General features: G+C 38.5%; 15 protein-coding genes across 15 annotated transcripts; 8 read left to right on the forward strand and 7 right to left on the reverse strand.

Annotated features, from left to right (window-relative positions):
• Positions 1 to 436: 436 nt before the first annotated feature.
• RGS2 (GTPase-activating protein) lies at positions 437 to 1141 on the forward strand (the record flags this gene model as incomplete). Its single annotated transcript, XM_062954937.1, has 1 exon — positions 437 to 1141. The coding sequence occupies one exon, from the start codon at positions 437 to 439 to the stop codon at positions 1139 to 1141; it is 705 nt and encodes a 234-aa protein (XP_062811590.1).
• Positions 1142 to 1676: 535 nt separating this feature from the next.
• Positions 1677 to 2750, reverse strand: MET4 (Met4p; the record flags this gene model as incomplete). Its single annotated transcript, XM_062954938.1, has 1 exon — positions 1677 to 2750. The coding sequence occupies one exon, from the start codon at positions 2748 to 2750 to the stop codon at positions 1677 to 1679; it is 1074 nt and encodes a 357-aa protein (XP_062811591.1).
• Positions 2751 to 3673: 923 nt separating this feature from the next.
• PRCAT00004910001 (uncharacterized protein) lies at positions 3674 to 3871 on the reverse strand (the record flags this gene model as incomplete). The annotated part of the gene is made up of 1 exon (XM_062954939.1): positions 3674 to 3871. One exon carries the CDS (start codon positions 3869 to 3871, stop codon positions 3674 to 3676), a length of 198 nt encoding a protein of 65 aa, XP_062811592.1.
• A 1005-nt stretch (positions 3872 to 4876) lies between these two features.
• PYC2 (pyruvate carboxylase 2) lies at positions 4877 to 8401 on the forward strand (the record flags this gene model as incomplete). The annotated part of the gene is made up of 1 exon (XM_062954940.1): positions 4877 to 8401. One exon carries the CDS (start codon positions 4877 to 4879, stop codon positions 8399 to 8401), a length of 3525 nt encoding a protein of 1174 aa, XP_062811593.1.
• A 130-nt stretch (positions 8402 to 8531) lies between these two features.
• DUO1 (Duo1p) lies at positions 8532 to 9011 on the reverse strand (the record flags this gene model as incomplete). The annotated part of the gene is made up of 1 exon (XM_062954941.1): positions 8532 to 9011. The coding sequence occupies one exon, from the start codon at positions 9009 to 9011 to the stop codon at positions 8532 to 8534; it is 480 nt and encodes a 159-aa protein (XP_062811594.1).
• Positions 9012 to 9148: 137 nt separating this feature from the next.
• On the forward strand, positions 9149 to 9562 carry SOH1 (Soh1p; the record flags this gene model as incomplete). Its single annotated transcript, XM_062954942.1, has 1 exon — positions 9149 to 9562. The coding sequence occupies one exon, from the start codon at positions 9149 to 9151 to the stop codon at positions 9560 to 9562; it is 414 nt and encodes a 137-aa protein (XP_062811595.1).
• Positions 9563 to 10017: 455 nt separating this feature from the next.
• PRCAT00004914001 (uncharacterized protein) lies at positions 10018 to 10992 on the forward strand (the record flags this gene model as incomplete). Its single annotated transcript, XM_062954944.1, has 1 exon — positions 10018 to 10992. One exon carries the CDS (start codon positions 10018 to 10020, stop codon positions 10990 to 10992), a length of 975 nt encoding a protein of 324 aa, XP_062811596.1.
• Positions 10993 to 11899: 907 nt separating this feature from the next.
• AXL2 (Axl2p) lies at positions 11900 to 14485 on the forward strand (the record flags this gene model as incomplete). Its single annotated transcript, XM_062954945.1, has 1 exon — positions 11900 to 14485. The coding sequence occupies one exon, from the start codon at positions 11900 to 11902 to the stop codon at positions 14483 to 14485; it is 2586 nt and encodes an 861-aa protein (XP_062811597.1).
• Positions 14486 to 14770: 285 nt separating this feature from the next.
• On the reverse strand, positions 14771 to 16300 carry PRCAT00004916001 (uncharacterized protein; the record flags this gene model as incomplete). The annotated part of the gene is made up of 1 exon (XM_062954946.1): positions 14771 to 16300. The coding sequence occupies one exon, from the start codon at positions 16298 to 16300 to the stop codon at positions 14771 to 14773; it is 1530 nt and encodes a 509-aa protein (XP_062811598.1).
• Positions 16301 to 16934: 634 nt separating this feature from the next.
• Positions 16935 to 18089, forward strand: PDB1 (pyruvate dehydrogenase (acetyl-transferring) subunit E1 beta; the record flags this gene model as incomplete). Its single annotated transcript, XM_062954947.1, has 1 exon — positions 16935 to 18089. The coding sequence occupies one exon, from the start codon at positions 16935 to 16937 to the stop codon at positions 18087 to 18089; it is 1155 nt and encodes a 384-aa protein (XP_062811599.1).
• A 344-nt stretch (positions 18090 to 18433) lies between these two features.
• PRCAT00004918001 (uncharacterized protein) lies at positions 18434 to 20137 on the forward strand (the record flags this gene model as incomplete). The annotated part of the gene is made up of 1 exon (XM_062954948.1): positions 18434 to 20137. The coding sequence occupies one exon, from the start codon at positions 18434 to 18436 to the stop codon at positions 20135 to 20137; it is 1704 nt and encodes a 567-aa protein (XP_062811600.1).
• Positions 20138 to 20179: 42 nt separating this feature from the next.
• Positions 20180 to 21910, reverse strand: PRCAT00004919001 (uncharacterized protein; the record flags this gene model as incomplete). Its single annotated transcript, XM_062954949.1, has 1 exon — positions 20180 to 21910. One exon carries the CDS (start codon positions 21908 to 21910, stop codon positions 20180 to 20182), a length of 1731 nt encoding a protein of 576 aa, XP_062811601.1.
• Positions 21911 to 22341: 431 nt separating this feature from the next.
• On the forward strand, positions 22342 to 22563 carry PRCAT00004920001 (ubiquitin-like protein; the record flags this gene model as incomplete). Its single annotated transcript, XM_062954950.1, has 1 exon — positions 22342 to 22563. The coding sequence occupies one exon, from the start codon at positions 22342 to 22344 to the stop codon at positions 22561 to 22563; it is 222 nt and encodes a 73-aa protein (XP_062811602.1).
• A 197-nt stretch (positions 22564 to 22760) lies between these two features.
• Positions 22761 to 23858, reverse strand: PPG1 (putative serine/threonine-protein kinase; the record flags this gene model as incomplete). The annotated part of the gene is made up of 1 exon (XM_062954951.1): positions 22761 to 23858. The coding sequence occupies one exon, from the start codon at positions 23856 to 23858 to the stop codon at positions 22761 to 22763; it is 1098 nt and encodes a 365-aa protein (XP_062811603.1).
• Positions 23859 to 24075: 217 nt separating this feature from the next.
• On the reverse strand, positions 24076 to 25434 carry ARG8 (acetylornithine transaminase; the record flags this gene model as incomplete). The annotated part of the gene is made up of 1 exon (XM_062954952.1): positions 24076 to 25434. The coding sequence occupies one exon, from the start codon at positions 25432 to 25434 to the stop codon at positions 24076 to 24078; it is 1359 nt and encodes a 452-aa protein (XP_062811604.1).
• Positions 25435 to 25635: the final 201 nt, after the last annotated feature.

Genomic DNA, 25635 nt, shown 5'->3' on the forward strand with positions numbered 1-25635 from the left:
AAGGTTCCATGTCTGTAATGCGCACTTATGCAATTACTCCACCCTTCTTCTATTCAGCCTCCCCCCTCTAATTCGTGCCTGCCAATCTCTATTGCTTTGACCGATATATAACGTTGTCAAAGCCGTTGTGGGCGCGATTGCATTGTTCTGCGAGTACGGGCACACAATAATTTGTAAGGGCTTATAACACTCTACTGTGGATACCCGAACCACAGAACAGTATTTATCAAACCGGGTCATCCCTGCAATACCTTGGTAGAGCGGGCTTTATCTTCACACAAAAACGTTTGGTATCGGTAGATCTGCAGTATATATTCTGGTGACATTACGCTCGCTAATATATAAACAATTGTATTTAAGCCAGCCCCTACTTAGATTATTAGAATCTTTACCCACCAGGATAACTGATATAGCTTGGACACATAAGTGCCAGAATATGGTTAACCTGGTACTAAAGTACACGATAACACCCAACCAGAGTGAGGTGGTTCCTCCTCTAGAGGACATAGTGGAAAATACCTTTCAGATAGGGGATTATACAAGAGAGAACTTCAAGCAGTTTTTGTCTTCAATTCATTGTATAGAAAATCTTGAATTTGTCACCGAAGTCAATCAATACCTAAAGGCTGACATTTCTGAATATGAAACATTGTGGGAAAGAATATACAATACTTTCTTGCGAGAAGACTCAGAGAAAGAGATCAATATTACACACACCATGAGACAAACCTTTAGCATCGACAAATTACCTTACATGGAGGATTTACAAAGGGCCAAACTGCTTATAAATGACATATTACTAGACTCCTACTATGAGTACGTGAGAAGTGTAAAGATGAGCCAAGCACTCAGACGTCAGTCTGAGCCTATTCCACCTGAACGTTCTATTACACCAGATTGTCACTTAAAACTCCACGACATCGGTACTCCTTCGTCTTCAACCAGTGAGAGTACGGATGTTTTTGACCAAGAAGATACAGATATGGTTTCAGCCTCTAAGGGTAGAACCAACAGCACAGGGTCAAGCAGAGGCTCATCAATCGGTTCTATAGTAGATAGTCTCAAGCATAACGACTACATTCCTTGGAAGAGAACAGTGAGGAAGTTCAGAATAAGGCGATTTTCAAATGATGGACCTTGATAGAATAATTCTACTAACAAAGTAGTAAATCCAATCGTTTCGCTTTGAACTAGAAACTCAATTAGCCAGCACTACAGCTTATGATATAGACTTATGATGTATACATATATTTTATAGACTTCAGAATATCCAATATGAATTAAACATTTAGATCATGCGTAGCCCTTGTAACGGTCAAACGGTTTTAAATCAACACCCGTTGACGACTAAAAAATGTAATGACCGTGGCGTAACTGAAACAAAGGTACGAGACGTGCACCGTAAAGAATTATTCATCCCTTCCATTTCAAATTACTCCTAATTTCGGATTTATTCCGAATTCGGGATTTCCCCAGGTAGTTCGTTTCTAAGGTAACAAAATGGCAGATGATCTGATCTGGACATACTACGAACGGCTTTCGTTGTATTTACGACGACAGTAGTTACGGAAATAAGCTAGAGCTACGGCTCAAAGTTAAATTTTGTACATGAACGTTCGTTATGACATATATAGTTCTTTGTGAAGCTTCTATCTAACCACACTAATCTTTAGTAATCAATTAGATTTGGCCTTTTCTTTTAGTCTCCTCAACTCGTCATCGGACTGTTGACTTCCCTTCTCAATAATAAGATTTTTTAGCAACTTATTTTCCATCTCTAGCTGTTGAATTTTTGTTTCGAAGTCTTTTATTGTCTCGCTAAGCTTCATTATTCTATCTTCCATTTGTTTCTCTTTCATTTTCTTCTTGATTCTGAACCTAGCAGATGCTTCAGTATTCCTTTTTCTCTTATCCATACCAGATGGGTACAATTCATTTCGTTTGGTAGGAGTGTCGAGGGTCGGGGTCTCCACCGAAGAGTTTGATATTGACGAAAGAGACCGAGTTTTTTCACTAGACTCCTCCATGCCATGAAAATTGTTTATGTAAAGATTATTATGCTGGCGTACTGAATCGATCCGAGGGTTAGTCACAATATTATTATGCTGGTTTTCGTATGCATTTAGTTTGGACTGATGCTGAGCTATTAAAGCACTTAACAAATCAATTTGGTTCAATGAAAGACCCGCAGACTCCAAAGAGCTTTTTGCACCTGGGGGAACAGGGAATTTAGGTAGCTGTGATATGTTCAATTCAGTATTACTTGAGGGAACACCATCAGAAGCTGTATCGTGATCCAATGACAATGGTTCATTTTTAGCTTGTTTTCCGTTTCGATACAGCAGAATATTATCGGGGTGCTTATCGCTGTCAAAATTATTTTGATTTCCTTGGTTGTTACTCGGTACACCTTTACTGAATTGTAAATCGAAATCCACGGTATTCTTACTATTTTTAATATCTTCATGGTTGTTATTATTGATATTAAAATTACTTGAAAAATCATCTCCATTAATACGAAGACTACCATCTGGACTAGGGTGATCTTTCTTCTCTTCATCCGGGAAAATGAAAGACTCATCAGCAAACGCTGCGAGATCCATGGATAGCTGTCCGTCCATATCTAAGTTTGGTGTTAACTCTCCTGCACTGTTCGATGATCCACTATTAGCCATAAAATTGTCAATATAAACTAATTGCTCGAGTAGAGCAAACGAGGTTGCGTTATTCAGATTACTTCTTCCTTCCATAGCGGCTGATTCAACCTTTTATTACTGATATTGAAGTTATAGTACTAGTAGATAGTATATGTGGCGCAACTTATGCAATAAGCAACTACCTTTAACTGTGGTTAAGATATCTTGATAAAAGTGCGTTTTTCTTGTTCAACTTCCTAAAATTGATGGCTTTAATAATATATATACCTTCTTGGCCTTTGATCAAAGTTTTATGAAAAATTCTCTGCTCTATGATTGCCACAGTGATTTATCCTTCTTGCTGACATGCTGATATACTAAAGCAGCTGCTAAAAAGCCATACTTGAATTCAAACATTACACAAATACACGTGACATTTGATATTTTGTAGCGAGCATATCACGGGAACCACGAGCACCAAAACAGTGGCTCCATACTTGAAACACAAATGCTACATAGTCGGTAGTTGAGTACTACATGCCGATGATAAGTGTGGCAGCAGCTGAAGTAGAGCGTAAAACAACGACAAAAGTACGTACCAACATCAAGCACAAAAATGAAAAAGTTACCTCCTCAACGGCAAAAAGCGGAAGCAGTGGGTGCAAAAGTTCTCGTACTTTCTTGTAGTGGGGTAAGGGGACGAAGGGATGTAGTTACGATGCTATCATCTATCATCCGGTGGGTGATGGGAGATTAGAGTGCGACCACTTGGAAATCACATTTTAGTTTACCAAAAATAGGCAACATATTCCGTCATAAGCCGTTGATAATCTTTCACGTCCACATACCCGATTACGCTCTACAGGGGTAAATTTACATCTAAGTTTTCAAAAGTCATCAATTTATGATATCCAGAATCATACATAATATGCATTATTTTATAAACCGTTAAAATTCAAAGGAACAAGTAAACCAATCATCCTAGCAGAAGTGAATTTTTCATCAAAACGTTCGTCGACAAGTCAATGCTCGAACATTTAAGCCTTTGCCCTTGATTTGACAGACAAAGGAGACTGCTGGGATACCTTCAATCTATACTCGGCAAATGATCTGAAGGAATTGCCATTTCTTGGTGTCCATTTCGAACTTCTAACGTTCTTTGCTTGCGTCTGAGTTGCTTCAGAAGCTGTCTTTGACAAAGTCTTTGTAATGGAAAGTGCCCTTCTGAAATACATGAGTTCAAGATAATAAAAACTTTTTCTTATTCGTGCTACTGCTGGAGCGCTGCCTTTTTATAATTTTCTACAGCCATGATCAGCCACTTCATTGCCTGGCGTGATTGCATTCGATTGCCAGTAGGCCGAAACACAAAATCTGATCTATGGGATGGGAGTCCTGCACATACAACAGCCCCACTCTCTCTGCTCTGATGGCGGGCGAGCTTCCTTGGCGATTACTTGAATGCCGGCTTCGGCCCGCTGGACAGAACCGAGCAAACAGGAAGACGTCCTTATCACGACGAACAACATATATTATTGAGCCGGAGATGTACATCCGACTGACTCACTATTTTTCTTTAAAATGCCCAAACATTTTTCGGCCTGAGACAGGCGTGATGAAGCGTGATGAGACAGATGTGATGAGACTGATGACTCTGAACGTTGAACAATTACGACGGATGCAAGTGCTACAGTATTCTACAAATTTTGGAGAAATTGTCTTTGCTCATATCTAGTTGACCTTTAGCTTTTTTTATTTTTTATTGATAGTGTCTATGATCGACAGAGCAGAAACCCATCGTTATCTGTCTGCTATTTCCAACTCCAGATTGTTTGTGTCTCCACAGGCGGCTACTAGTTAACGGAGCTATCTTTCGGAGTACACTTACACCGAGCGATTGTAATCAGCAAACCCCCGCGCTCATAACCCAAGGAGGGATGAAATCATCTTTCTTGCCTGGGGATTATCCAAGCTAGTATTGGCTTGAGAGGTTTTTAATCCCCATATTTTGTGTCGTAGCCGAATAGTAAAATACCATTGGACAGGATAGTTTTTTTTTTTAATAGGGTTTTTTTCAGTACAACGTCATTCCGGTGTAATTGCAAGAAATATTGGACAGATATAAGTACAAGATATTGCCGTATTAAATTGTTACCAGAAAATATCATTACTTGTAGTTAATAAGAGACTAAGGCATTAAATACTGTCGACATACTGAATTGATCCAGGAGCACAACAAGATGTCAGTCGAAAGTGATCAAGGCAAGTTCAACAGGCTTAGGAGGGAATCTACCATCTTGGGTCCAATGAACAAAATATTGGTGGCCAATAGAGGTGAAATACCTATTCGTATCTTTAGAACAGCTCATGAATTGTCAATGCAAACAGTTGCAGTCTACTCTTGGGAGGATCGGTTGTCGATGCATAGATTAAAGGCTGATGAGAGTTATGTCATAGGTAAAAAGGGCCAGTATTCTCCTGTTCAGGCATACTTGCAAATGGACGAGATTATCAAAATTGCTAAGAAACATCACGTTAATATGATCCACCCGGGATATGGATTTTTGTCAGAGAATCTGGAGTTTGCCAGGAAAGTAGAGGAAAATGGAATGGCTTGGGTCGGTCCGAACTACAAGACGATTGATTCCGTGGGTGATAAAGTGAGTGCTAGAAACTTGGCAATTAAGAATAATGTTCCAGTAGTTCCAGGGACTCCCGGACCAATTGACTCTGTCGATGAAGCTGTTAAGTTTGTTGAAAAGTATGGATATCCTGTAATTATCAAGGCTGCGTTTGGTGGTGGAGGAAGAGGAATGAGAGTAGTCAACGAGGGAGATGATATTGCGGATGCTTTTAGTAGAGCAACTTCTGAAGCAAAAACTGCTTTTGGCAATGGTACGTGTTTCATAGAGAGATATTTGAATAAACCAAAGCATATTGAAGTTCAATTGTTGGCTGACGGCTATGGAAACGTTATCCACTTATTTGAGAGAGATTGTTCTGTTCAAAGAAGACATCAAAAGGTTGTTGAGATTGCACCTGCTAAAAACTTACCTATTGAAATTAGAGACAAAATTTTGTCTGATGCGGTCACATTGGCGAAGTCAGCAAACTACAGAAATGCTGGTACCGCTGAATTTTTAGTTGACGATCAAAATAGGCACTACTTCATTGAAATCAACCCTAGAATCCAAGTTGAGCATACAATTACTGAAGAAATTACTGGAGTTGACATTGTTGCAGCTCAAATTCAAATTGCAGCTGGCGCTTCCTTGCAACAGTTGGGCTTAATGCAAGATAAAGTTAGCATCAGAGGCTTTGCAATTCAATGTAGAATTACCACAGAAGACCCTTCGAAGAACTTCCAGCCAGATACCGGTAAGATCGAAGTATACAGGTCTTCAGGTGGTAATGGAGTTAGATTAGACGGAGGAAATGGGTTTGCAGGTTCTGTGATCTCTCCTCACTATGATTCAATGTTGGTCAAGTGTACTTGTTTAGGGTCTACTTATGAGATTGCTAGGAGAAAGATGTTGAGAGCTTTGATTGAGTTTAGAATCAGAGGTGTCAAAACTAACATTCCCTTCTTATTAGCTCTCTTGACCAACGAGACATTTATTAAGGGAGATTGCTGGACCACTTTCATTGATGATACACCTTCATTGTTCCATATGATCAAATCCCAAAACAGGGCCACTAAGTTGTTGAGCTACTTGGGTGATTTAATTGTCAATGGATCTTCTATCAAGGGCCAAATTGGTCTCCCTAAATTGGACACAGAAGCTTTAATTCCAGAGTTACATGATCCTAGGACTGGTATTAAGGTTGATGTTGGAGCTACACCAGCACCAAGAGGTTGGAGACAAGTTTTGTTGGAAGAGGGACCGCAAGAGTTTGCTAAGAAAGTCAGAGCTTACAAGGGCACTTTAATTACAGATACTACTTGGAGAGATGCTCATCAATCGTTGCTTGCTACAAGAGTAAGAACTATTGATTTGTTGAATATCGCTCCTACTACTGCTCATGCTTTAAATGGCTGCTTTTCTTTAGAATGCTGGGGTGGTGCTACTTTTGATGTTTGCATGAGATTCTTGCACGAAGATCCATGGGATAGATTACGTAAATTACGTGCCTTAGTTCCTAATATTCCTTTCCAAATGTTATTGAGAGGAGCAAATGGTGTTGCTTATAGCTCATTGCCAGATAATGCAATTGACCAATTTGTCAAGCAAGCTAAGGAGAACGGTGTCGATGTCTTTAGAGTATTTGATGCTTTGAATGATTTAGAACAATTAAAAGTTGGTATTGATGCAGTAAAGAAAGCTGGAGGTGTCGTTGAAGCAACCGTTTGTTACTCAGGTGACATGTTACAACCTGGCAAGAAGTACAATTTGGAATACTACTTAGGCTTTGTTGACGAGGTTGTTAAGATAGGATGTCATTTCTTGGGTATCAAGGATATGGCAGGTACTATGAAACCTAGAGCAGCTAAACTTTTAATTGGAGAAATTAGGAAGAAATATCCTGATTTACCGATCCATGTTCATACTCATGATTCTGCGGGAACTGGTGTTGCAAGTATGGTTGCAGCTGCAAAGGCTGGTGCAGACGTTGTTGATGCTGCATCAAATTCTATGTCTGGTATGACTTCACAACCATCCATCAACGCTCTCTTGGCTTCCCTCGAGGGAGAGGTTGATACCGGTTTAGATGTGTCCTTTGTTGGTGAGCTTGATGAATACTGGCAACAAATGAGATTGTTGTACTCGTGCTTCGAAGCTGACTTGAAGGGACCTGATCCTGATGTATATGAGCACGAAATTCCAGGAGGACAGTTGACCAACTTGTTATTCCAAGCCCAACAATTAGGATTGGGATCTAGATGGTTGGCTACGAAAGAAACATATGAGGTTGCCAACAAATTGTTAGGAGATATTGTTAAAGTTACACCAACCTCTAAAGTCGTTGGTGATTTAGCTCAATTCATGGTTTCTAACAACTTGACTGCAGAAGATGTTAATAAATTAGCAGGAGAATTAGATTTCCCACATTCTGTCTTAGATTTTATGGAGGGTTTGATGGGTAAGCCTTATGGTGGATTCCCTGAACCATTGAGAACCAATATCTTAGGAAACAAGAGGCAGAAGTTAACGAAGAGACCAGGCTTGACCTTGGAACCAATTGATTTTGTATCAGTCAAAAAGGAATTGGTTGCTAAGTATGGTAATAACATCACAGAGGATGACATAGCTTCCTACATTATGTACCCGAAAGTTTTTGAAGACTTCAAGAAAATTAATGATAAATACGGTGATTTATCTGTCTTACCTACGAGATATTTCTTAAAGCCATGTGAAATCAATCAGGAATTGACAGTAGAAATTCAACAAGGTAAGACCTTGATTATCAAATTATTAGCCGTTGGAGAAGTTTCTCAACAGACCGGTACGAGAGAGGTATTTTTCGAATTGAATGGTGAGATGAGATCAGCCACCATCGATGACAAAACTGTATCAATTGAAACCAAGACAAGACCTAAAGCAACTCAATCCAATGATGTGGGTGCACCAATGGCAGGAATTGTCATTGAAGTGAGATCACACGAAGGTAAAGAGGTTAAGAAAGGTGATCCCCTTGCAGTCTTGTCAGCCATGAAAATGGAAATGGTGATCAGTGCACCATTATCTGGTAAACTTGGCCCCGTTCTTGTTAAAGAAGGTGATTCTGTCGATGCTAACGACTTGATCACCAGTATATTGAAGTGAAGTAAAGTGAAACGAAACTTGAATTTATATGTGAAATAGCTTATTATACGCTTATTAATTATTGACGTTTATTATTTATTGAATTATTTATTGAGTTAAACTTGAAGTATATTTTCATTAAAAGCTCATCCTACCTACGACCTCTCACTCTACCTCTCCTTGACCCTCTTACGTGAGACAATCCTAGTTCATTCATTCGTCTTGCAGACATTTCTCTACCTCGTATTTCAGTCCTTGTCTTCTCGTTCTCTTTTGATTCAATCTTTCTTGATAACTCCTCGTTCTCCATAATAAGTTTTCGATACGTTTCATCTAATTGCTTCTCCAAATTAAGCTTATATTCAATTTCATCTTCTGTCACGCTTATGTTCTTGCCATTCCAATTATCGTCATTTATTATTTCATTTGTGAAGTTTGCTTGTGATAATATTCGAATCCATTGGTTCAAGAGAGTCTTGGTGTTTTGAGTAGCACGATTTGTTTGTTGAATATTACTTGATGTTGTTTTAATTGCATCTATAAGGTTAGAAACAGTATCATTTATTTTAGAAAGCTGGCTCAACTCTCTCTCTAGTGCCAACTGCCTATTATTACTAGAAGACCCTTCCATAGTATTGTATATGAGTAACAAAAAAAGTAAACAAAAAAAGATTTAATGAGATTAGCTTTTAATATTTAGCGAGAACGTAAAATACTTATAAAAGGAGATCGAATCGACAAAAGGTAAATTGTACGAAATATAGTACCATGGATGAAAGTCTCCCTAGCAGGTGGGAGATAGAGCTTGAATTTGTTCAATCTTTGGCAAATATGCAATATGTTAACCATTTGGCCCAAAATAATTACTTAAAGAACGAAGAGTTCTTGAACTATTTGAATTACTTAAATTACTGGCGAGAGCCCGAATATGCAAAGTATTTGGTGTATCCTAACTGCCTTCATATACTTACATTATTACAGAGTGAACAATTTAGAACAAACATAGTGAATCCAGATTTTATGAATACTATTATGAATGATATGGTGAAGAGGTGGCAGGACCAAGAGGAAACCTTTTTGGACAAACCTTCAACTATTGGGATTTCTGAGAAGGAGCAAAACGGCAATACGAATAACCCTACATCAATGGCCTCAACGAGCCCAGAGAGTAAGCAGAGCTAAGCAGTCTAGCACTGATACATAAGAACTGATATTGAGAGGCTGTTTTTTTTTGTCCTTATGCTAAATGATTGACAGGAATGGTTAGAGGTGCTCTGTGGCCATGAAAGACACTAGACCCTGATAAAAATAACGAACTAATGTGAATATTTAACTAATTGAGTTTCATTCATATTTGTGAATATAGAGCTCAAACAAGAAACTTGACTTAATATTTTATATAGATTTTTAGCAGGCTAATGAACAACGAACGATAAGTGCTGATAGGGACTTTTTACATCGTCAAAGCTTCAATCTACATCCTTTATCAGCGATAGCATCATTGCTATTTAACAAAAGTGACACAAAGAGTAATGATCTATTGGCGTGTGTATTGTCTTTGACTCGTTGTACTTTTGCCAGCAAGAAACTAATAAGACGGCAAGACGGTTTCTCACAAGGATTTTGCAAGATATAGAATGGCAAATGAATCGATAGCAAGGTCTAATGATGCTAAATATGACAGGCTTTTCGAAAGGTTGGATAATTTTTCTCAATATTTGAATCGTAAGCTTAAATTGCCTACTTTGCAGTTAGCCTACGTTTTGTCATTCGTTTTAAATTTTATTCTAGGGAAGCTAATTCATGTTTCAGCGGTGGATGAGGCCGTTTATAATTATTACAATGATAAACACAACTTTTTAAACCAAATATTTGTTAAAAAGGGATGGGGATGGACAACTATAGCGGTTCTTTTATTTTATGGAAATTTATTTTACAGAAACAAAAACCAAAAGGTTAAGACAACGAAAGGCAAAATTCAATTATTGTTCAGAATTTTCATTAACTATTCGATAGCTACACTCTGGTGGTTTCTTTTTACCCAGTGGTGCTTTGGAATGCCCATAATGGATAAGATATTTGTGTGGACAGGAGGCAAATGCTCGTCAGTTAAAGAAGACAAACTAATAAAGCATTTGCCTGGGTTGATAACTACACACTTTCGGAGAATAGAGGATGATCTGGATTATGAATCGAATTTAATCAATTCGTATACTTGCAGGAAACTCAAAGGATCTTGGGTCGGTGGACATGATCCATCAGGTCACGTATTCCTTATGATCCATTCTTCCTTATATATGTTCTTCGATACTTTACCTTTCTGGGTTTCCCTCGGTCAAATTAGGAAAAATATTTCGAAGCTTACTCAACAATTAAGGACAAGAGGTGGCTTCCTGAATGTCTACAACGTCGGAGCTTTTCTCTTGGAAAATCCTCAAGTGGTGATCATTTTATTAATATCACTTTGGTGGTTTATGCTACTCATGACAAACATTTACTTCCACTCCCTTGGAGAGAAGTTAGTGGGCTTAATCTTTGGCTATGTAGTTAACCTCTGTGTTTATTATCTTCCTAGGTATTATAATACCGTTGACTGCGAAAAAAGGCCTTAGATTTTACATACCGGTATATAGATCAAAGACTTAATTTAAAATCAACATGTTCATGTCACATCAAGTTCGAATGTGTGACATATGTCTCAAGTGGCTGATGCATTGTCAGCCTCTATAAAGAGAATCTTATCTTTTATTTCAGTTCCCTAATTAGAAAGTCAATTATAGAGTACACAGCATGTACTGTAGCTGCTTTAGTAGGATTTCAATGGAAAAGGGGGTGGTTTTCAAGTCATCGTGTCTTTTGGGACGAGATATCACGAAAAAGATTTGCGTTTACGGCTAACCACAGAGAGTATCACGGCCCTTAGCAGGACTTTTCTAAGCTTTGACACGAAATAACTTTCGTGAAGTTCTGAAACAAATTGACCATTTGGTGTGATTTTCTAGAAACGCGCTTGATGCAAAATGCTACACGATCAATATTTATGATATGAAACGCGTTTAGGACTCACTTCGAGCCCCTTACATCCCTAATTTTACTGAATTGAACAATAATAACAAGACAGTAGAAGGTCATCGGGTGCAGGCCAGCATTTACCACGAAGAAGAGTTTTATCGTCAGGGAAAGTGTTGTTGATATTACAGTAGAACATATTCCAATATATTTCTTCTTGCTAGTCGTTGGTCTGATTGACGGAGAAGCAAAGACACATTCCTGTCTTAAACGCAGAAGTGGGTTCAGACGAGACATCTAACATTTGTTAGAAAAGGATATCTAGAAGAGACAGCGAATAGAAAGCAAAAGAAAGAACAGGAGCAGGAGTTCAATAATCAGAAATAAAAGAAGAAACATCAGCAATACCTAATTAAACTGCATCCATACTAGTACAGGACCTATAGCAGAACAAAGTGAATCTTAGAATTGAAAAGCTAGCGAAAACTTGACCTGTGGGCTGAGAAATACATGCTATCCCTATTACTTTTTTACGTGATAGCCATTGCACAATGCTCTGTCTACGTAGGGTTTCCGTTCGACGAGCAGTTACCTAACGTTGCCAGAGTGAATAAACTGTATTCATTTACCATGGCAAATACAACTTTTAAGTCTACCACAGGTGCTTTGTCTTACTCAGCTTCAAGCTTACCATCATGGTTGAGCTTCGATAGTGAATCCAGAACCTTTACTGGAAATCCATCAAGCCTGGATGTGAACAATTACACCATAACCTTGAGTGGTTCGGATAGTGACGATACGCTCTCAAGGAATTATACAATTTTAGTGTCTGATGACCCTGGGTTGCATTTATCGTCAGATGATGCCATCTTCACCAAACTAGCAAAATATGGTCGCACTAATGGTTACGACGGGCTCGTGGTCACACCAGGCGAACATTTTAGCATTAAATTTGACTCTTCTGTCTTCAAGTTATACCCAGATTCTGAAAGATCAATAATTGCTTACTATGGTAGATCTGAAGATAGGAGCTCTTTACCAAATTGGATCAATTTTGATTCAGATTCATTTACGTTTTCTGGAACAGTGCCTGATGTAACCTCGAGCATTGCACCATCTTTTGAGTATGGATTCAGCTTCATTGCCTCAGATTACTATGGCTATGCCGGGGCCGAAGGTATCTTCAAACTAGTTGTTGGAGCCCATGAATTGAGCACTTCAGTGAACGAAACTATGAAGGTAAATGGCACTTTAGGAAGTGAGATAGAAATTGATGTTCCTATTTTATCTGATGTCTTTTTGGACGGAAATGAGATTTCCAAAGAAAATATAACAAGTGTTTATGCGGATGAACTACCAAGCTATGCTACATTTGATGACGATGACTATACCATATCAGGAAACTTCCCCAATACTTCGAAATCTGACAACTTCAGCATTGTCGTGGAAGACAAGTTCGGAAACACAGTTGAATTGCCTTACCTGCTTAATGCCATAGGTTCAGTTTTTACCGTGAAGAAGCTACCAAATGTTAATGCCACTCGAGGCGAGTACTTTGAACATGAGCTATTGGAGTCGTATTTCACAGCTTTTGACGATACCAACGTCTCTGTGTCTTTTGATTCTGATTGGTTAAACTATACTGAACATAATCTTACTCTAAGTGGATTTGTTCCTAAATCCTTCAAAAAATCCACTATTAAGGTCAAGGCAAAAGGTGACAACTTAGGATATGAAACAAAAAGCTTTAACATCATAGGAATTTCTGAAAAGAGCAAGAGTTCGTCATCGTCTGCCCATTCTTCCACATCTATAAGCTCCGAATCCGGCTCAACTTCGCTGACCTCTTCATCATCATCTCTGGCAAATGATGACAAAAATTCTGGTTTGAGTAGAAATAAAAAATTAGCAATTGGATTAGGAGTTGGAATACCCTGTTTTTTAATAGCAATTGCTGCGTTAATTTTGATTTTCTGCTGCTGCTTCAAGCGAAATGATGACAAAACAGATGATGAAGAAAAATCGAGTGGTGATGTTCTTGCTCCAGGTTTCTTACCACCTATGGGTATGGCTGATTCATCTAATAGAAGTAGTGACAGTGACGACGATGCCAGACAAATTTCTGCTATGAATGTATTGAAATTGGATGCAAAACACTCATCCAGTACCAGCTCTTCAGTAACGCACGTTGAGAGCGATAGCCAAGATTCGAGATATTTCGACGCTTCGGAAAAACCAATGAAATCTTGGAGAGCTAATGATAAATCAGATGAAAAAGAATTCAGGAAATCGGATGCTTCTCTAAGCACGGTGAATACAGAACAATTATTTTCTGTAAGATTAGTTGATGATCAATCTTTCAGAAACTCGAACCAATCGTCAGTTTCAGGAATGCCCATGAGTGCAAACAATTATGGGACTTTGACTAGAGATTCTTCAGGGAATATTCAGAGACTTGATAGTGATGGTAATATAGTTGAAAGTTCATATTCATCGTTAGATCCGCAAAAAGTCACAAGGTCACACTCATCAAACTTGGGCATTTTAGAGGAGGAAACATCGAAGGAACATACTGATAGTACTATACGACCAGAAGATTCCACTATTTACCATAGCACCCAAGACGGAAAAGTTCCGGATTCAAATTCTAGTAACATGAACCTACTTTCAAACTTCAATGAGTCACGAAATCCATCAACATATGAACCAGACATGTCCAATTATAGCAATGATTCGGACAGCAGTCTCTTTGATGAATTCCAAGCAACGACCAATGAAGAAGGAGAGGTTAAATGGAAACAAGCCAGAAATGGAAACAAGTTCGTTTCTTCAAGCTCCGAGCAGCTTATTACAAAAAGTAACTCTCGCATGACAGGAAATAGTTTGAGAAACTCAAACTTATCTGCAATTTCCTTTGAGTCGATGTCATCAGAACTTTTGGTAAATAAAGATGTCAGGACTTCAAGCCCATCATTTGGTAAGAAAGCCAAATTGATTGACTTCACCAGAAAAGGAAGCTTAAGAGAGTCCGCTTACGAACCTGAAATCCGATTGGAAGGAGAGACCGCCCAAATTCATTACGATGATAGCGATTAATCTCAATGCATCTCCTCACAATAACTATGTGCTTTCAAGAGAAGCACAAAAGTTATAGCATTCAAGACTTACCATAAAACAGCGTTTGAGTCCAAAAGTATTTACACAACCTTTCGTTTGCCTGATTTTTCACTTGTGTTGGTTACTGACTACTAATTATTTTTCCATTGTTACGACAGATACTTAATTCCTTTTTTTTTTTGTTTAGATGTCAACCACTGTATTAATATCTACATTATTCTAATAAAACTATCTTGATTCACTATTAACGTAAGTTATTCGAAGTTACTTGGTCGATTTCGGTAATGTGTCCACAAAGTAAGCCGTGTCTTGAGCTCTCCTCCTTCCTTCAACATATTCCATCATTTCGGAATATGTCTGTGGAATAACTGAAGTGTAGTTTGGCTGTGTTTGTTGATATGAGTCCTTTGGCACAAAGTAAGAGTATATGAAGGTGCCTGATTCTTTAGCTTGAACACTTTCCAACTTTCTGATGAATGTATCAACACGCACCTGGATAAGAGTACCTGGCTCCGATAAGAAAGCTTCAGGATTCGACGAAAGTTTATTAAAAGCTGGTAACTTAAAGTTGAAAGGCTGATCAACCTCAGCATCGTCTATGGATTTTTCATGAACGTGTTCAGTATAAGAAATCGTTGCAGTCATTGACAATACCGATCCCACAGGAACTGGAGCTTTAAAGGTAGTTGAATCTAAGGATACAAACCTAGGACCAGACGAAGCAAATGCTGCAGCTGCACAATACGCCAATTCAAAAGATTGTCTCAATAAATAACCCCCAAAAATCATATATGAATGTCTATTTCTGTATTGTGGTTGCATGAATAATGTGGAGGAGACCTTAGTATCTTTCATAAATGAAATACCTTTGGACTTAAGGTCGTCACCTTGGGACTCAATTTCTTTCGAAGATTTCCACATATCATAAATTAATCTTGACTCCTCGTCAGTTGGTTTAATGAGCTGCTTACCTTTCGCTGCTAATTTCTTTTTAGCGTTATGAGATTCCGCTCTTCTATAATCAAGCCATTCTTTCTCAGAAGTTGGCAACAACCTATTAATTGCAAAAGATTTGTGAGTAAGCGGGTTGCGCGCAACGAAAGTGAAGTTAGCAGTCATGAAAACATTCTCATCCGGCAATGAACCTTCGGTAATATCCTTGGGGATAGCGTCTTCAAATGCATAGCCTCTCACAGAAATCTCCATTGACGATCTACCAGTCCAGGTCACACATCCAGCTAAAACGAAATTGTACTTGCTGATTTCATCTACTTTCTTCACCATGTATATTCTATCTACTGATGCAGTAACATTAACGGGCTCCGCAGGTGAACAATGACGATAAGCAATTCTACCAGCCAACGCATCCAAATCCTGAAACAATTGTCCAGCTCTTAATCTTCCAAACGCATTCATATAAGCATCGCATAACCACTTGTCATCCTTGAATGGTAAAGTCAAATAAGAAAAGGACTCTTCTCTTGTCTTCTCACTTACAACTGTGGTCTTGGGAGTAACATATGAGTAGCTATCCAATATCTTACCCTCTTTTAACTGTTTTTCACGCTCCCTTAAAGCATCAATCCAAGTTGCCTTGTTTGGTTCCTGAGCAATATCTCTCTTATCTGCTAATATGGTAGCTGCCGCATCGGCTGCCTCTGCAGCATCATTAGATCCAGCATCATCGGGCCTGTGAAAGTTTTTGGTGGAATCAAAGCGACGGACAACTGCAAAACTGCTACGTTTCACAGAAAATCCTGAGTAACGTGGAAATGATCTAATCAATTTAAGCATTGCTTGATTCTATAAACCTCCTATCGTCTCAATGTCCCTCAGAATTGACTTTATTTAAATAGAAATTATGATTGATATGGGTGTCTATTTACCGAAAGAAACATTTGATAAAGAGAGGGGGAGGTTTAATACAAAAGATTGAGTTTTCTCGAATTTTGTGCGCACGTGATTTCAACTAAATACAAGTGTTATTAACGGCCTCTAAAGTATGGGAAGAACGTGACATAAGTGAGGGACACCCAAAACATCACATAGTGGTGTATGCTTTACCCAAAAAAACCCACCATGTCCGGGTGGAACACTAAACGTTTGCAACGGGCCATCTGGGTCCCGGAAATATACGGCGATGACTGTGCCACAAAGATCCAACAGTTTTACAACTTTTGAATCAGTTGCAGCATTTCTGCTGCACTTTTGGTAACACTTCTGGGTCCAGTGAGATAATTGACTTATCTACGGATTTATATCACCGAGGCGTGCGTGTATCAAAAATAGCCTAGCGCTCCTTTCTGGATGCGGTCTTCATCTGTCCGTGTTTCCATGTCTAGAATAAATAGATGGCAGCCGTTAACTAAGACCAACAGTTCATCAAACTAGTAAGATTGGTAGAGTTTAGACGGACTAAAATAGCATAATGGCACCAAGTAAGGTATCTCAAGTTGCCCAGACGGCGAGATTGGCTGCAAGTGTCGTAAAGAACAGAAGTAGCGCAGGGAGAACATTATCTCAAGCAGGACAGTATCAAGCATTGAGAATGGTAAACCCAGCACGTCCAGCTTCTTCAGAATCAGGAAAAAACAAGTTGACAGTCAGAGATGCATTGAACTCTGCAATGGCAGAGGAGCTTGATAGAGACGACAGCGTGTTTTTAATTGGTGAAGAGGTTGCGCAGTATAATGGTGCTTATAAGATTTCTAGAGGGTTGTTAGATAGATTTGGTGAAAGAAGAATCATCGACACCCCAATTACTGAAATGGGATTCACTGGTTTAGCAGTTGGTGCAGCATTGGCTGGCTTGAAGCCAATAGTTGAGTTCATGACATTTAACTTTGCTATGCAATCCATTGATCAAATTATCAACTCTGCAGCCAAGACATACTATATGTCTGGTGGTAAGCAACCTTGTAATATTACTTTCCGTGGTCCTAATGGTGCTGCTGCTGGTGTTGCTGCTCAACATTCCCAAGATTATTCTACGTGGTATGGTGCCATTCCTGGATTGAAGGTCATTTCTCCTTACACAGCTGCAGATCACAAGGGATTACTCAAAGCTGCGATTAGAGATCCAAATCCAGTTGTTTTCTTAGAAAACGAGATTTTATACGGTGAGGCCTTTGAGGTGGATGAAGAAGTTCTTTCTCCAGATTTTGTTCTTCCAATAGGAGAAGCTAAGATTGAGAGATCAGGAACTGATATTACTATGGTTTCTCACACAAGAAACCTTGAATTTTGTTTGTCTGCTGCTGAAACTTTGAAGAAAGATTACGGTGTCGAGGCTGAAGTTCTCAACTTGAGAAGTATCAAACCTTTGGACGTTCCAGCCATTATTAAGTCACTTAAGAAAACAAACCATTTGATCACTGTTGAATCAGGTTTCCCTGCTTTTAGTGTTGGGTCTGAAATTTGTGCCCAAATCATGGAATCTGATGGTTTTGACTACTTAGATGCCCCTGTTGAAAGAGTTACTGGTTGCGAGGTGCCAACACCATATGCAAAGGAATTGGAAGATTTTGCTTTCCCAGACCACGACACTATCATGAGAGCATCTAGGAAGGTTTTGGGTTTGTAGAGAGGCCTACGTCACAGTTTGATGTAACATATCAAATGTCTTAAATATTTAGACGTTCTTACGCTAGATATCGTGTCAGTGGAGAAACAACAAAGAAGAAATTTAGTTAAAAGTCATGTCCCATAAATCAAACTGCCCGATTTTACATAACGTAATAATATAATCATAAACGATTTAGATATTCGCATGGCTGGTAGATGCTTGTTCACAGTAATTTTTCAACCTCGTATTTAAATATTTTTTAGATAGTCTGACATATAAGCTTAGACAGTTTAAACTTCAAATAAAATAAACTAACTTTGATAACAGAGTCTCAAATTAAAATCAATTGTTTGATTTGTAGCATGTCTGAGGAGAATCAGATATACAAACGAGCTCATTTAGAGGATCGATCTCCTTTTGAAGCTGGATTAAGCTATAGTCGCGAGGCATTTGATGAAGAAAATGATGGATTATTACCAGTTTCTCACCAAGATGTAAAGGAGCCGTCTACATTGAAGCCCAAGGCTAATAATAAAAGTAAAGGATTGAGCAAAAAAGACAGACCTGCATTCTCTGTTTTAGTTATCTTGTATATGTTACAAGGTGTTCCAGTTGGATTGGCATTTGGATCGGTACCTTTTATATTGAAGTCAAAGCTTTCATACTCACAAGTTGGGATCTTTTCTTTAGCAGCATACCCTTATTCGCTCAAGCTATTATGGTCTCCCATAGTGGACGCATTATATTCGAGAAAATTTGGCAGGAGAAAGTCATGGATAGTACCAATCCAAACTATATCAGGAACTATTATGGTGTGCTTAGGTCTGAAGATGGATATTTTAATGAAATCACCGGAATTGCATTTAACGAAAATAACAGCTTGCTTTTTCCTACTAGTCCTATTTTGTGCTACACAAGATATAGCGGTGGATGGTTGGGCTCTAACTTGCTTGAGTCCTGAAAGTTTATCTTATGCCTCCACTGCTCAGACTGTAGGAATCAACACGGGCTACTTTCTATCGTTCACTATCTTCCTAGCTTTGAGCTCTCCAGATTTCGCTAATAAATATTTGAGACTGGTATCCAGTGACGAAGGAATTTTCTCTTTAGGGCTGTATTTGAAATTTTGGGGATGGATTTATCTACTTGTGACATTGGTGTTGTACTTTATTCCAGAGGACCCCCCTCATCTAGCAAAGAAAAATAACGATAAGCTAATCAGTGAAAAGGTGAAGGTGGAAGATGTGTATAATCAAAAATTTGCACAATGGGCATCCTTAAAGAGGGTCTATTTCTCTATGTATCAAGTTTTGAAGCTTCCGAACGTTCAGACATTTGTAATAATTCTACTTATCGCAAAATTTCCATTTCAGGTTAATGAAGCAGCAACGAATTTGAAATTGTTAGAAAAGGGATTGTCAAAAGAGGATCTCTCCATAACAGTCTTGATAGACTTTCCATTTGAACTTATATTTGGGTACTATGCGGGCCGCTGGTCTACAGGGACATCTCCTTTGAAGCCATGGCTCGTAGGATTTTGTGGAAGGCTCATTGCTGCTGTACTTGCTCACATTGCAATATACTTCTTTCCAGAGTCGGGAGAGATTTCAACCGGTTACTTCATCTTAATTTTATTACAGCACTTGTTTTCTTCATTTATGTCAACAATTCAATTCGTGTCATTGTGTGCATTCGAGACAAAAATAGCAGATCCTGCTATAGGTGGTACCTACATGACCACGTTAAATACATTATCGAATTATGGTGGAACTTGGCCTCGATTAATGATATTTTTCTTGATCGATAAATTGTCTTACACCGTATGTGAACCACCATTGGAGACACAGATTGACCCCGAACTCTTCAACTATCGAATAACTTCAGAGTCATTAAAGGCACAGTGCAAAACTTTAAAGGGAACCGTCCATACTTACCGAGATGGATATTATTATATGAATTTCATCTGTGTATCAATCGGAGTTCTTATGTTTTTTTGGATTAAAGCCAAAACTCTTTATCTTCAGAGTCTACCAAATGGTGCCTGGAGAGTGAACAAAGATGACTGATTCATATTATTAAAAAGTACTTTAAATGCATATTTATTATATCTAGTGTAGATGTTGATTTTCCGTAGAGTGCCTCGATTTATACAGCGAACTTTCAACACTATGACTAAAGTCGTCTGTAAGAAAATCAATAGGTGAGAATGGAACTTTAGCCTCATCTGTCATCTTCTTGGATAATGAAGAATAGTTACCTACTATTGAAGGTATGATTTTCGTAGGAGACGCTATAACATTCTGCTGATTCTGCTGCTGCCTCTTATTATTAAACGATGACCACAACGACGATCCAGAAACTGACGATTTCAAATGAGGATTTGAATTGCTCCTAGATACAGAGTTCGCAATAGCGCTCATAGTCGAAGCGAATATGCTAGATTTATGGCGTCCGTCATTTTGTAAACCCCTTTCCCTTTGCACTGAAGCAGATATGTAGTGACGTGGCGGACTCAAGGTTTCAAAACTACGATGTTGGTGGTTATCTAGAAGCGACGAGTGCTCATCAGCGGAATGGCGATATCTCGCCTCCACTGTGTTGTGGATGTTATTATGCTTATTATAAGAATTGTTATCTGGATCTTCATTCACAAACGCACTCAGCAAATCATTGACATACCAGTCTGGCTGCTGAAAGTACATAGGAGATTCCTCACCTTTCCTCTTCTTGTTCTTCTTTCTACCCTTTCTTCTATCCAGGTCATGAATCGAGCTCGGATCAACGCCTCCATATAAGTCAACACTGTGTCCATGCTCTCTTTCGTCAGACAGCGAAGATGCGAACCAAAACTGCAATAGTATGATGATATCAAATATGACGGTTCCTGAGCTACCAATCAAGAATGGTAACTGAGAACTCATGATTTCCTTGAATTTTGTTGACCCCATAATCATATCATTGTTGTATATTAAATACAAATCCAATGAAACCGATATTGTGTAAAAGATGTTTCCAGTCATTGCAAATATAAACAAATAAGGTGAAATACCTTTAGTTGAATGCTGATTATAGTTCTTTATGATTTGGGGAATTCTTGAAGTGATATATAGCGAAGAACAGGTCCAAGCTGATAATACACCCAACCGCTTTGAATCAGTAATCATCGATCTAAATCCAATTGCGATAGATGCTCCAATAGTAGCAACACCTCGAGTATTCTTTACAGTGGTAGCATCACCATTCATGCCATGACCATGTGCCGGCTTGGCTAAACCAGAAGCAGTGAAAGAAATACCGAAGATTCTCTGAACCAAACTTCCCAGCTTCGGAAGGACATTGTACGGTGACTTCGAAATATCTATTGGATTCCTCGAGCGATCCTGATCAAATCTATTTGTTCTTCCAGATGATCCAGGAAGTACCTTAGGCGTTACGGGCCTCATCATGTTAGGGCTTTGCAACATATTATGATGAACCTTCTGTCTAGGGAACACTGTAGTATAATACCAGAATTGAACAGATAGAATGATATCAATAAAACAATAATATACAGCAATACAAGTCTGAAAAGGTAACGCGCCTGTCAAAAGGCAACCAATTAAGTTCGTAGTATCTCCACATATCCAACAAAGCATGAACAAAAATGACACACCGGAAACAGACTGATTCAAATAGTTCTCTATAACCTGCGGAAGCTGCGCAAATAACCATACTGATAAAGAAAGAATACCAGAAATCTGAGATAGCTTCGAAATTGCCTTTCCATACTCGCTACCCTCGATCAGAAGAGCAGCAACTGCACTTTCGATATTAGATTCATGATCCGATATCCAATACATCTCAGATATCAAACCACCCGCAAAAGGTATTTTATATGTACTATAATGTGATATAAAAAGTCTTCTTTTTATCTTCTTAGAATCGACTTAGACCCAACAAAGGGGCTACTTTGTTGCTCTGTTGCAAAGCTGACAACTTTCTTAATTTTTTTCTAAAAAAGTAAGATATAAAAAATGGAAACTAGCAAATAATTGAACCACTTTCTGGTTGAAGGATCCCTTCTTCAGATACAGAGACTTCCTTCTCTATAAAGACTCTTATATCGCTCAGGTAGGTTAGCTTTTGAGAAAAAGATGAATAATATCTAATTTATGGTTCAGATGAGTTGACTGTATACTCGCGCGCTTGCGTAGCTTCCATATTAATCTATGAGTTCCAGCAGAAAGCAAATCGAAAGCGAGTCGAATGCAAAGTAAGATTAACTGTGAAAATGATTGAAGTTATGGCAAATGATAGGTTAGGAAAGAAGATAAAGGTGAAATGCTTACCGACGGATACAGTGGGAGATCTTAAAAAAATAATATCACTTCAAATTGGAACGGCTGCTGATAAAATTATTTTGAAGAAAGGTTATCAAATTTACAAAGATCACATAACTCTTGACGATTATGAAGTTCACAATGGATTCAATTTTGAATTGTATTATAGTTAACTCTGGAGTGCTAATATTGAATAGAGCAATGTATTATTATTAAATTACGGTATACGTGATTGAATGACTAATCTAAAATTGTAGAGACTATTAACATGACTTATATGATGTGAGATCATTATTAGCTTTTAGGTAGCAGATTTTCTGTAGCAACTTTTCAGTTGTTAAGTTATATGGTATGTGAGGTGGAGGTGTATTTATAGAAAATACTCTATGTGTTGTCGCTTTTTCTGTTGAAAAAATTCACTGAATATAGAATCAGTGATACTCGAGCTCGAATCTATTCCATTGACGCCCTTGCCATTAAGAGTATCTTCATCATTCTCGGGGGAGGCTTCAAAAACGTTAAAGTATTGACCAGGTAGCACTCCTTGCTCGTTGGCCCGAGGTTCCTTTTGAGCACGGAACTCTGAGTCCTTGTTTTGGTAATTTGAATGAAGAACTTCTAATACACTAGCCTTATTCCCACACCTGTAGCAGTAGTTGGGTGCTGACCAGACTGTGACGCATTTACCGTTCCAATAGCTAACGTAGCCTTCGTTGCATAGCTGATGTGCTCTGACAAGCTGCACTAGATTATTGTCATTGCAAAACTTGTTTGCAACTTCAAACCCAAAGAGATAACCAGCACCTCTTGGGGATAGCTTGAAATCAAAGATTTCAGGATCAGGATCGGACCAAACTAAGTCTGCCATTATGCCATCGTGTGGAATTTCTTTGAATCTGTCAATAGTTCTGATCTGATCCAATTGTTGGCAGCTAGGGGATAATCCACCGTGCGTAGCAAATATAGTACCGTCTATGGTGGCCCCTAAAGGCAAATAATCAAATAGATCCGTAAGTAACGTCCACACTTCGGATGATCCGTTGTACTTATTTAAAACCTCAGAATAAAACCCATAGTTCGTTGTAATCGTTCTCGATTCATGATTTCCACGAATTAAGAACACTCTTTCAGGATAGCGTAATTTCAAAACAATCAATAGTGATATAGTTTCTACAGAGTAGTAACCTCTATCAACGTAATCACCTAAAAATAAATAATTCGTGTTCGGGGGAGAGCCTCCTATTTCAAAGATTTCCAATAAATCATGATATTGACCGTGAATGTCACCCACTATCGTAATGGGTGACGATATTGACATTATGTTAGGTGTCATCAATAGCTGTGATTTCAATGAATGGCATAATTGCTGGAGTGTTTCTGGAGGTAGAAGTCGCGGTGGTTTATGAATTAATAGCTGTTCTAAGCAATAATCCAAATCACTTCGGGGGACATTAAAGGGAACAGTCATCTTAGCGTCCAAAGCGGATTTTTATTTGCATATAGTTCAAGTTTTTCTTCTTCAACGTTACGTTTCTGAGAAATTAGACGTATTGATAAGATTTAACAGTAAATGTGTTTCCGATAATATTTTTCAATTTGCGCACGGCTTTTTCAACGGTTCACTTAAAATTCATTAGAAAGTCTACAAGGTTGATAATAATAAGGTTCTATGTCATAACTAATTCCTAAGAGACGACATCAGATATAGCATTGGTAAATATTTCCAAACCCTCTTCAATCAACTCGTTAGGTATATTTAATGCAGGTATTATTCTAATCACATTCATTCCAGCCGTTACGACGAACAAACCACGCTCTCTACAGTTGGTAGCGATAGAAGAAATATTAACACCTTCTTTAAATTGTAAACCGAGAAGCAATCCTTTTCCCTTAACAGTTTCAATTTGATCTGGAAATTTAGCACTTATTTTGCTCAATCCTTTTACGAATCTCTCAGATTTCTCTGAGACCTCTTCCAAAAAGGCCGGTTCAGAAATTTGATCCAACACGTAAGTGCCAATCTTAGACCCTAATGGATTACCGCCGTAAGTGGTGCCATGGTCTCCAACGGTCAAGGATTTCTCTACCTTCTCACTGATCATCGTGGCACCAATAGGGAAACCATTTCCAAGAGCCTTTGCCATGGTGAGAATATCAGGATGCGCTTCTGGAGAAAGGTAAGAATGGGCCCATAATTTACCGCTCCTCCCTAAACCACACTGAATTTCGTCGTAGATCAAAATTACATCGTTCTCATCACATAGTTTTCTTAATGAGACTAAGAAGTCCTCCGACATTGACGTAACACCTCCCTCACCTTGAATGGGCTCTATTATGACACCACATGTCTTTTCCTTACTAATAAGTTTCTTGACGCTTTCAATATCATTTGGCTTTGCTATCCTAATTCCTGGAATTAAAGGTGCAAACGGTGCTTGGTATTTTGGATTTGGCGTCACAGATAATGCTCCCATTGATCTTCCATGAAAGGAATTTTCAAACGTAATAATTTCAATTTTATCGTCACTCATGCTCTTACCAAATTTTCTAGCAAATTTCAAGGCTGCCTCATTTGCTTCAGTTCCTGAGTTACAGAGAAATACTCTCTGAGCGTTTTGCATTCCTCCAGAACTATGTGTTAAAGTGACTAATTTGTTAGCCAATTCCCCCGCTGGCAAATTGTAATATAAATTAGAGCAATGCATCAAAGTAGCTGCTTGCTCAGAGATTACCTTGGTTACACCATCATGACAATGCCCCAAACAAGTCACTGCTATCCCAGCAGTAAAATCAATGTACTGTCTATTTTCCAAATCATGCAAGACTGAACCCTTACCATGGGTGATAACTAAGTTGGGACGAGCATAAGTGGTCACGGTAAATGGTTTAATGATAGTGTCTATGTATTGGCCAGTATGTGAGTCTTCGGAAGCATCAGGAGTAACTTTTTGAAATGGCAGAGCAGTGGTGCTGAAAAACTTATTTCTAGGAAAATTTGCACGAACCCACAAGCTTCTCGTTTGTTTAAACGAATTGGTTCTCATGTTGTAATACAGGACAAGACTTTTTTGTTCAAAGTTACTGAATGCTTACAGAAAAATTGGTACTTCTGTCGTTTCTTATATAATAAAAGAAAAAGAAAATGTTGAAAAGATTTTACATCGCGCTTGAGTCATAGAATTACCACTTTGGGAAGAAGGATCTCAACCAGAAGTGAGTTTTTGATTGAAGTGTAAATATCTATC

Source organism: Priceomyces carsonii (genome assembly GCF_900007245.1).
Source record: "Priceomyces carsonii strain CBS4050 genome assembly, scaffold: Debaryomyces_carsonii_scaffold_5, whole genome shotgun sequence".
Classification (NCBI taxonomy): domain Eukaryota; kingdom Fungi; phylum Ascomycota; class Pichiomycetes; order Serinales; family Debaryomycetaceae; genus Priceomyces; species Priceomyces carsonii.